General features: G+C 31.1%; 1 protein-coding gene across 1 annotated transcript; it reads left to right on the forward strand.

The window, feature by feature from the left end:
• The first annotated feature begins 6306 nt into the window (after positions 1-6306).
• Positions 6307-7890, forward strand: LOC120165810 (CRIB domain-containing protein RIC4-like). The gene is made up of 3 exons (XM_039175245.1): positions 6307-6461; positions 6547-6690; positions 7601-7890. The coding sequence occupies exons 1-3, from the start codon at positions 6341-6343 to the stop codon at positions 7807-7809; spliced, it is 474 nt and encodes a 157-aa protein (XP_039031176.1). The 5' UTR covers positions 6307-6340; the 3' UTR covers positions 7810-7890.
• Positions 7891-9848: the final 1958 nt, after the last annotated feature.

Consider the following 9848-nt stretch of genomic DNA (forward strand, 5'->3'; position numbering starts at 1 on the left):
TGTGCAAATTTTTTCTATCATTTCTCTCCATACTCCCAAAATTTTATTTGGCTAATTCACCCCTTTTAACACTTTTTCGATTGATCGATAGAGCATCATAAATCTCAATAATTGGTATCACAATGGGCCACAGTAAAAAATTTAACAACCTTGTGAAGATCTTTGAAGCTCTCCGTTAATTCTCGATGCAACCGAGAAGATGACTTCCATATCTTGACCGTACTACCTTGAGGACTCTCACTTTATCCATTAGCTTCCTTACTTCAATGGAGTAAATTATTCCTATTGGAAGAATAGGATGATGTTGTTCATCCAAGCCATCGATCTTGTGGTTTAGGATGCTATTGTCGATGATTCTCCCACTCTTTCAAGGAACTGATCAGAATGGACAAGTAAAGATAGAAAGCTTGCCCAAATCAATGCCAAAGCCATGCACGTTCTCTTTTGTGCTCTTGGCCCAGAAGAATATAGTAGATTAACTTCATGCTCTAATTTTAAGGAGATTTGGGACAAGTTGGAGGTGACCCATGATGGAACAAGACAAGTGAAGAAGTCAAAGATCGACATTCTCACTCTCAACAAAGAGAATTTCAAGATGAAGCCCGATGAAGACATTAAGATTATATCTGATCAGTTCACTTCAATCATCAATGAATTGAAGAACTTTGGAAAGGTCTATCCCAATAAATAAATGGTGATAAAGATGTTTTCCTTGTTGCCTACATCTTGGGAAGGCAAAGCAACCGCCATCGAAGAAGCCAAGGACTTGGAGTTGTACTCCCTCGATAACTTATCGATTCTATACTCACTCGTAAAGTGAAACTCTAAAAGAATAAGGAAAAAGAAGAAGAGAAGAAAAAGAAAAAGAAAAAAAGGAGTTGGGAAACGCGTTCAAATCCACCAGTGAGCGTAATCAAGACTCAAGTAAAGAGGTTGATGAAGATGAAGAGATTGAAAAGTTGTTCAAAAGGTTTACAAAATTCATTTCTTCAAAAGGAAAATAAGTGAAGCATGAATCGAGTAAAAAGAAGGGTCCCTTAGTGTGCTTTGAATGCCAAAGAATGAGACATGTCAAATATGAATGTCTTCTCTTAAAGAAGAAGAGATCAAGTAAAAAGAAGGCATTTGTGGCGGCTTGGAGTAATGAAGAAGACTCCAATGATGAAGATGAAGTTGTCAACCTATGTCTCATGGTCATCGAAGAAGATATAATGGTAACTTCTAACTCTTGCGATTAAATTCTTATTCGTTTAAAGAGTTACAATATGCTTATAATGATTTGTATTTGGAATTTTAAACTATGAATTCCAAATATAAGAAATTGATTTCAAAATTTAAAGTTGAAAATGATTTTCTTTTGAAAGCAAAAATGGATTTTGAAAAATAAAATGAAATTTTGAAAAATGATTTTGAAGTTTCAAAAATCAAAATCAATGATTTAGAAAAATAAAATCTTGATTTAAAAGTTAAACTTAAATGCTTAATAAAAGAAAAAGAAATAATTTCTCAAAACAATTTATCATGTTTAAAAATGGCAAAATGCTCATATTGTCATTTCCATGGTCACATGGAACATATTTGTTCTTTAAAACTTAGAAAACCTTTTAAATTAGGCAAGTATGGGTTCCCAAGAGAACAAGAGACTTTTACACTAACATTTAAGGATTTAAAGCAATTTGGATACCAAAATCCAAATAAATGTCTCTTGTAAGTGTGTGGGAGCAATGGTGACAAAAGTGAAGAAATTCAAATGCTTTAGCTACACAAAGAAAGGAATGTGTAACCTCTAAATTTAATGTTTTTATTTCTATATATTGGTTGCCTATTTTGTTTATGCATGCATGAGTTTTTAAGCATAAATGATAAAATTTTCTCATGTATGTTAACATGTATTATGGTGAACATTTTAAAGCTTTGATGATTTTCATTAAATTTTTAGTTCATCATAATGATTTTTGGTCAAATTTGCTTTTAATGTTTTATTTTTACAATTTTGTTTTTATTTTGACCTTAAATTTAAGTGTTTATGCACGTGCTTTTTATTACAAATGATGCCTCTCTAACAATTGACATCAATTTTTTCAAATGCATAACATTTTTGGATAATTTTATGCATATGGACTATAATGTATCATGTTAATATTGCATAAAGTAGTATAGACTTGGATTTATTGAATTTCATGTGTTACTAACATGTTTGCTCATCTTTGTTGAAATTCAATAGTTTTTAAGTGTCAAGCTTTTAAAGTCAATTTTTTAATGCATTTGTTGAGGGGAGCTTTTTATTTTTCAAATGGTTTTTATGTTAAAAATGTATACTTACTTCTCAATTGTTATTTTTGAACCTAAACGTTTGAATTATTTTTTATATGAAAAAGGGGGGGGGGAGAAATATGGATTTTAAAAAAAATTCAATTTCAAGAATGAAAGGAGTTCTAATATCTTTCCAATATATTTCTCTTTTTCATTAAATGTTTTATTAAGGGGGAGTTTTCCAAAAACATTTTTTTTAAACTGTTTTGTTATATTAAAAATGGGAGATTGTTGAACCTATTTTGATATAACAAATTTCAAGGGTAAAATGTGTTTGGACTAAATTGAATTTATTCAAAGTTTTCAAAAATAATTCAAAGTCCATAAAACTTGAATTTGAACAAAAATGATTTTCTAGAAAAGAATTATCGATACTGTTCTAACAGTATTGATACCACATGAACAATATCAATATTGTTCTTGTAGTATCGATGCCCATGGTAAGAGAAGTATCGATACTCTCATGGAAGTACTAATATTGCCTATTGGTTTTAAATGTGTTCATATTTTAGTAAACTTTTTGGTACTGATAATTAAAGGAGTATCGGTAATACTTTGTATAGTAGTATCGATACCATAACCTCAATATTGATACTCCCAACCCAACGATCGAAAAATGATTAGTTTTTATTAGTGTAGTATCGATACTTCAAATTCAAGTACCAATAATCATTGGTCTGGGTAGTTTTATTTTGCAGCAATTAAGTCCCCGACGGCTCCAAAACACCCTCAATGGCTAGAAATGACTAGAAATTCATTCCAACATACAAAAATAAGATGAGGACGATTAAAGAAGGTTACAACACCTATCCAAGAAATAAATATCAAGAGAAAAACTCTTTCATTCTTATTTTTTTCTTTTGTCTAGTACATAAGTGTTTTAGTGAGCTTAATTGTGTAAACACATTCATTTGAGAGGTTTCTTGTTTACATTCTTTTTTTATTCTTTTGTAAAAGGGGATTGGTTCGAGTTTAGCATTGAAAACTAGGTAGTTGTAAAAGGTTACTTTTGAGCCTAGAAAAAGAATCAATAAATTAGTGAATTTGTTAAAAATCATTAGTGTGGACTAAGGTAATGTTTGTAGACTTCATTGAGGAAGTTGAATCACTCTAAATACTTGAGTAAATTTTTCTATCATTTTTCTCCATACTCCCAAAATTTTATTTGGCCAATTCACTCCCTCTTGGCACTTTTTCAGTTGATCGATAGAGCATCATAAATCTCAACATATATTATTTTTAAATGATAAATGAATAAAAAATATAAGAAAGAAAAAATATATATAATTTAAACTTGTTTAAAATAATTATATAAAAAATAATATAATTTTAAAATATACAATTTTTTAAGAATTTTTTTTAAACCTTGCATTAACTAATAATTAATTTATTAGAATATTATTTGGACGGTTATTCAAGTAGTTTATCCTATAATTTATTTATTAAAATATTATTATTATTTATGTATAATTTAAAACAGATATATATAAGGTTTGACAAACAACGAACAAATATTGGGCTTGCCACAATAGTTGAGGCGTGCCCACCTTGTGCCTAATGTCTTAGGATTGATTCCTCTTGGTAGCAATATTCCACTTATGTTTGATTTCCTTTTAAACAGCGGTGACATGTGTCACCATTTGAGTGGTGAAAAATTCATTTAATTAAAATATTAAAATTAATTTAAAACTCTCTAATCTGGTTATGACATGTGTAACTATTAAAATATGTCTCAATAATCGAATGACATATGATACTGATTGGAGGATTAATTTTTTGAATTAAATTAAAATTAGGACTAGATTGATAGAATATACAAGTATTAAAGATCAAATGTGTAATTATACAAATTTTTGTTAACTATCACATCACCCCTCCATTAGATTTTAATGACTAGTGGCTATATTAAACCCATTTAAATAGTTCAGTAGTCATATTGACGCAAATTTAAAAATAGTGGTCATTTCGATACCAACCCCATAGTTGGTGGTCATCCAAGTAGTTACCCTAATTTTTAAATACATTTGATAATCTTAATTTAAAAATATCTGATAAAGCTTTTATATTTACAAAAACGTTTGAAAATGACAAATAGATAACTAACAAAACTGCTCCAGGTACCCTAGAATTTTTTATTTTATTTCTTCCAAAATACATTATCTTTAAAATTTTATATTATTTTAGAAGTTTAATTATATTTAATAATCCGTTTTAAGTGAAATATCAAACATATTTTTTTAATTTAAAATCAAAATATAAATTTTTATGCTTAATTTGTTAATTTATTTAAAATACATGTAACGATTTTGCATAGTGATAATTTACTAATACCAAAAGAGAAAGCTAAATAGCTCTCTGTCAATAATTAATTAATTATCAAAAGATAGCAATAAGTAGATGTGGTTAATTTAATAACGCACAGAATATGTCTATTGGTTTGGAGTTTGATATTATGATGACCTAATAGAAAATACGATGTTGGTCCACCTTAATTTCTAGAACACAAGAATAAAATATAGGGTAAACTACGTTTAGTATCTTATTATTTTTGTTTTGTTTTAGTCACCTAACTAGTTTTATTTTAAAATCAAAACTAACGTTACATTTTGGTCACCCACTATTAAAATATTAACGGTGATACCGATGAGTCGCCATATGATAATGTCATGTCATCATTGATTTTTTTTAACAAAAAAAATCATGTCAGTAGTTTTATTAATTTCTAACAACAGATGGCCAAAATAAAATCAAACGTAACGTTACGCATAATTTTGAAAAACATAATAGTTAGATGACTAAAATAAAACAAAAGTGATAATTGAAATACTAAACGTGTAGTTTACCCTAAAATAGAAAATAAAACTCTTACGTGTGGAATTCCAATAATCTATATTTTCAATCCTCAATCATTGTATTCTTCTTTAAAATCAAGGAAACACCAACCCAGGAGATTGGTGTTTGTTTTCAACACACACAAAAAGATCGCTTGTGATGTACTGCTTGAATGGATGAGTTCAAGTTACGTAAACAAAAATCTTCACCAGCAAAAAGTTTGAGCCAGAAAATTTAACAATAGACAACAAATACAAATCAGAAAAGAAAATGGTAGCTTATTGTATAAGAGAGGCAAGTGAAGATAGTAGGAGCCCACTTTGGAGACTTAGCAAAGTTAAAAAGTTTTCCTGGGAAAGTGACAGAAAGTTTTGGGTTGTTTTTGAGTCTTGTTGCATCTTAAACACACAAATTTAACCTACTTTTAAATCATAGTTTGTGGATGGTTCTGCTGTGCAGCAATTAATTTAATTAGTTAAAGATAATTTTCATCTTAAAATGTTATCATGTTTAACCTAAAAGGTTTTACAAATTTATAGTATTTTTGGTTGCAATAAAGGATTTTTGTGGTCGCATTTTTTGTTGTGTTGCGTTTATCGAGATTGTGGATATAGTAGGCGTTATTGCGGTGATTGCGGGTATCGAGGTCATGCAATAACAGTTGCTGTGGACACCACTACCGCTATACAGCGGACCCTATTACGGTAACATGCCACTATTTAAATTCTTGGTTGCAACTTAAAATGTTATATTACAATGATTTTAAGAGTTACAACTGAAAATGTTATACAAATTCATAATATTTTCGACTACAACTGAAAATCTTATAAATAAAGATAACATTTTTAGTTCAACCTAAAATGTTACATGTCGAAACTAACATTAACAAAATGTAGTTTAGAGTGTCCCTAGTTTGGGTTAGTCCCGTTTTAGGCTTGAACTTGAGAATTTTAATGCAGTTAATATCAATTAACACACGTCCAAATATACCTATCATATCAGTTGGCATTTTAAAACCCTATCTTGTTCTGTACCAAACTGAACTCAAATGTATGTTGACCTTGTTTGATAAGAATAATAGTGACTTGATGACAAAGTCATATCCACCGCCATCCATATAACCAAACCAATTACACCTGCCATTGTTGCATTTCCTGCAACAACTGGCTGGTCTCTTTGCATTTGTTCCATTGAAATGAGAGACAAAATGGAAAGACTTGTTATTCTTCCCTTCTCCGTTGGTTGTGTCTCCGATGCAAGCGTGGCTGTTGCAGTGCACCACCACCAGCCTAGAAGATCTAGGCCTGCCCTCAAAAGTTGCTTTCTTTCTTTTCTTACTGTTTTGGTTTCTGCATTAATTTTGGTTTCGGATTTGATTGCTGTGTGTACTTGGTTTTGTAGGAACACAAGAAGAAGACGAAGACACTTTGTCGAGTGAAAACATCAAGTATTCACTCAAACTCCTTCCTCTTCCCAAGCCTGACATTTCAGCTGGTTTTAATAGGCTCTTCACCAAGAGTGTCAAGACTTTATCTCAATTATTCGGTACGTTATAGATAGTGATGATTTAGATTATTTAAATTATGGTTCGTGATTACGGTGATTACGGTGATTACAATAATAACGGGTGTTATTGTGCGATAGTGAAATAATGGCTTCGGACGACACCTTTACCGGTATACTATGATTGCTATTCCTAGAAAGGAAACCAAGATTCTAACTCAAGAGGAATAAAGTATAATATTTCTAAAAGTAGAGACAATTTCACAACTATCTCATAAATATTTTAATTTTACATATAAATTAAATATAAAAAATTATTGAGTTGGGGTCATAGCCCTTCCCATATGCTTAATAGATCTATCCCTGGTTATTTCGATAGCGGACCTAGTATGTGATGATTACAATATATTATTTGTTTAGAATCTTCTTTAAATATTGGCAACAAGCATACACCGTAGACACATAACTATTTAAATTCGAGACATATAGAGAAATCAACACTCTCTCCTACCATACATGTCCGAAACAAATATTATTTTACTAAAGGTTTACTGTGTCTTCTTTATGCTCAGTTTCATGTATCCATATAGAAGCTCACTAGGCAATTTCAACACCATTTGTAAAATTCAAAAGCTCTATCGATTATAAACCTAAGCTTAGCTCATTTAGTTCACGAACTATTATCTTTAAGCTTGAAACTCGGCATCTGAAACTTCCGGTAATCGATTGCAGGACTCAAATAGTGGTCCGCTATTAGAATAATGGCCCTTATATAGTAATAAAAGTATTGTCGGAAATCATTGCTGCACAATCGCGATAGTTAAAAATGACCACAATAATATACGCTACTGTTGTAATCGCGATAAACACAACACAACTGAAAACGCGACTGCAGTCGTAATTTAAATTCCGGATCAATGTTACTCATATATATAACTCTTTTGGTTTTCAGCCTACAAAGAAGAAATAGAAGAGTCGGAAAACGAGATGGAAATCGGATTCCCAACAGAAGTAAAGCATGTGACACACATAGGATTGGATGGATCGGCTTCTAGTAGCCCCAGCAGCTGCGACAATCGTCTCTCTTTGAATGACTTTTACACTTTCCCCATGGACTTACAGCCAGCGGCTACGTCACCCCTTTTTCAAGCTTCAACCTAGATACCCCCAAACATTGGAGGTTATCAATAAGACAAATGGTGCTCTACTTAACCCATATTTGATAATTTGATGTATTTAAATGTAAAAAAAATGGTTGAATTTGTTTTGTGGTTTTTACAAAGTTGTATTGTGGGCGTATAAAGTAGTAAACTGTAGTTTTGTTATTAATATATGGTATTAGAAAATATACATTTGTTAAAATTATTAAATTATTTGGTTCAATATTCTTTTAATCACTTAAGATTATATTCAACTTTCAATCTTTGAGTCCTATAAAGAAAAACAAAGTCATTCATACTCAGAATTGTAAAACTACGTGGTATGTAATAGTCTATGATGAGTATAAAACATATCATGAAGACAGTTATTTAAACATAAAATTTTAAAGAGAACAACATTATCGTTTATTACTGAATTCACCTAATGAAATCGAACTTATCAATATTGGAGTAGTAGTTTGTACAATGATTGATCAATAGAGCAAAAATCTATTAAGCAAGACTTCATCATTATACATGTATTCAAAATTTCAATCATATAACCTTTTTAAATCTTAAGAGAGTATCAGATGACAATTAATAAATTACTATGATTCGTATTGTAACTCCTAACTAATAATTTTTCATAAATTTTAAATATAATTATGATTCTACCCAGAGGAGAGGAGAAGAAAATGTAACACTCTAAACCAGTACAACACAGTTGACCAATTTAAAGTGCTACATGGAACCACCGAAGTGGCTGACCAACTTTTTCTTACTTTCTTTAAATTTAAAACAACTGTAAAATAAACTGAAGAATAAATAAAATCTTTACACTGAGGAGCTCCAAACTAAAGTATTTACACTTTACAAAAACTATACATACCACTCTATTGAAACTACGACTCAACTGGACAATAAAGTTTACAACTATACATGCCCTTTCAAAACTTTGAATCTGCACTGGACTGGTCTGGACCTTGGTTTATCTACTGCTTCCCAACTACTTGATCTACTAACCTGCCCACAGAAACATCCGGAGGCTGAGCTAACTAGCTCAACGACGCACTAAAAGATAAAATTTACTAGCTGCATATCACTGGAAGGCTAGCTATCAAGTCTACTGATCTGATTTTCTTAGTTAATATCCTTGCAATACACACACTTTCTATGCTACTGTAGACATCATGCTGCATATCGGAGCTCACGTACCCCTCTAGTCTACTGAGATATGGGCCTTGAAATTCTACATCAGACACCATACCCCTGACTAACCCACCCCTTGCGAGTGTCAGGACTCGACCTTAGTTAGTCGATTTTGAGGGCATTGCGCCTTACCTAAGGATATATTTGGACTGCATCTATACTTTCAACTCCACTAGCTTTTCTAAAGGAACTCGTGTGTCTGAATCGTTTCCCAAGCATTAAACAAGGCTATTCTTATTTGTCCCTAATTATTTGATTTCTAAGTTTGAATTAACATCAATTATGTTATCACTTGTAGTCTTGTTTGATGATATAATGAAGTGTTGGGGTGCCTCATGTCTAAATCCCTCAAAAACTGACATTTCTGCCCAAAACAGACTAAAAGTATCGATACTCCTACAAACGTTTCGATACTTTATATAAGTACCAATACTTTTAAGCATTATGTTCTTCCTATTTTCTATACTTTCTGGGATTTTCGATACTCCTACCCAGAAAACTCATTTTTACCCCAAAACGAAGAACAAGTATCGATACTATCCCTATAATATCAATATTTTACCGGCAGAAGCGATAAAACAAGCATGAAAAACTCTATTTTTCAAACCCAAAAACCCTAGTGAGGTCCCCAAACATTCTTAAAGTCTTATTTGATATTCAAGGAGCATAAATAAGGCTTTAATACATACTAAAAACATAAAACATATAACCTACCATGAATATTTACTAAACATGCTTAAACTAAACTTTCAAGCTAAACTTCTTTAAAATGATTCTACTACTAGTATGGAAAAGCTAACAGTGTGTTACTTGGATTCTTTGGATGCTAGAACACTTCTTTAATTAACTAGG

The sequence above is a fragment of the Hibiscus syriacus genome, unplaced genomic scaffold, assembly GCF_006381635.1.
Source record: "Hibiscus syriacus cultivar Baekdansim isolate YM2019G1 unplaced genomic scaffold, ASM638163v2 tig00111614_pilon, whole genome shotgun sequence".
In the NCBI taxonomy this organism is placed as follows: domain Eukaryota; kingdom Viridiplantae; phylum Streptophyta; class Magnoliopsida; order Malvales; family Malvaceae; genus Hibiscus; species Hibiscus syriacus.

Coding starts and splice junctions, on each gene's coding strand:
- LOC120165810 (XM_039175245.1), top strand. CDS start 6,341: ATGAGAGACAAAATGGAAAGACTTGTTATTCTTCCCTTCTCCGTTGGT. Junction 6,462..6,546: donor ATCTAGGCCTGCCCTCAAAA/GTTGCTTTCTTT, acceptor TTGGTTTTGTAG/GAACACAAGAAGAAGACGAA. Junction 6,691..7,600: donor GACTTTATCTCAATTATTCG/GTACGTTATAGA, acceptor TTTGGTTTTCAG/CCTACAAAGAAGAAATAGAA.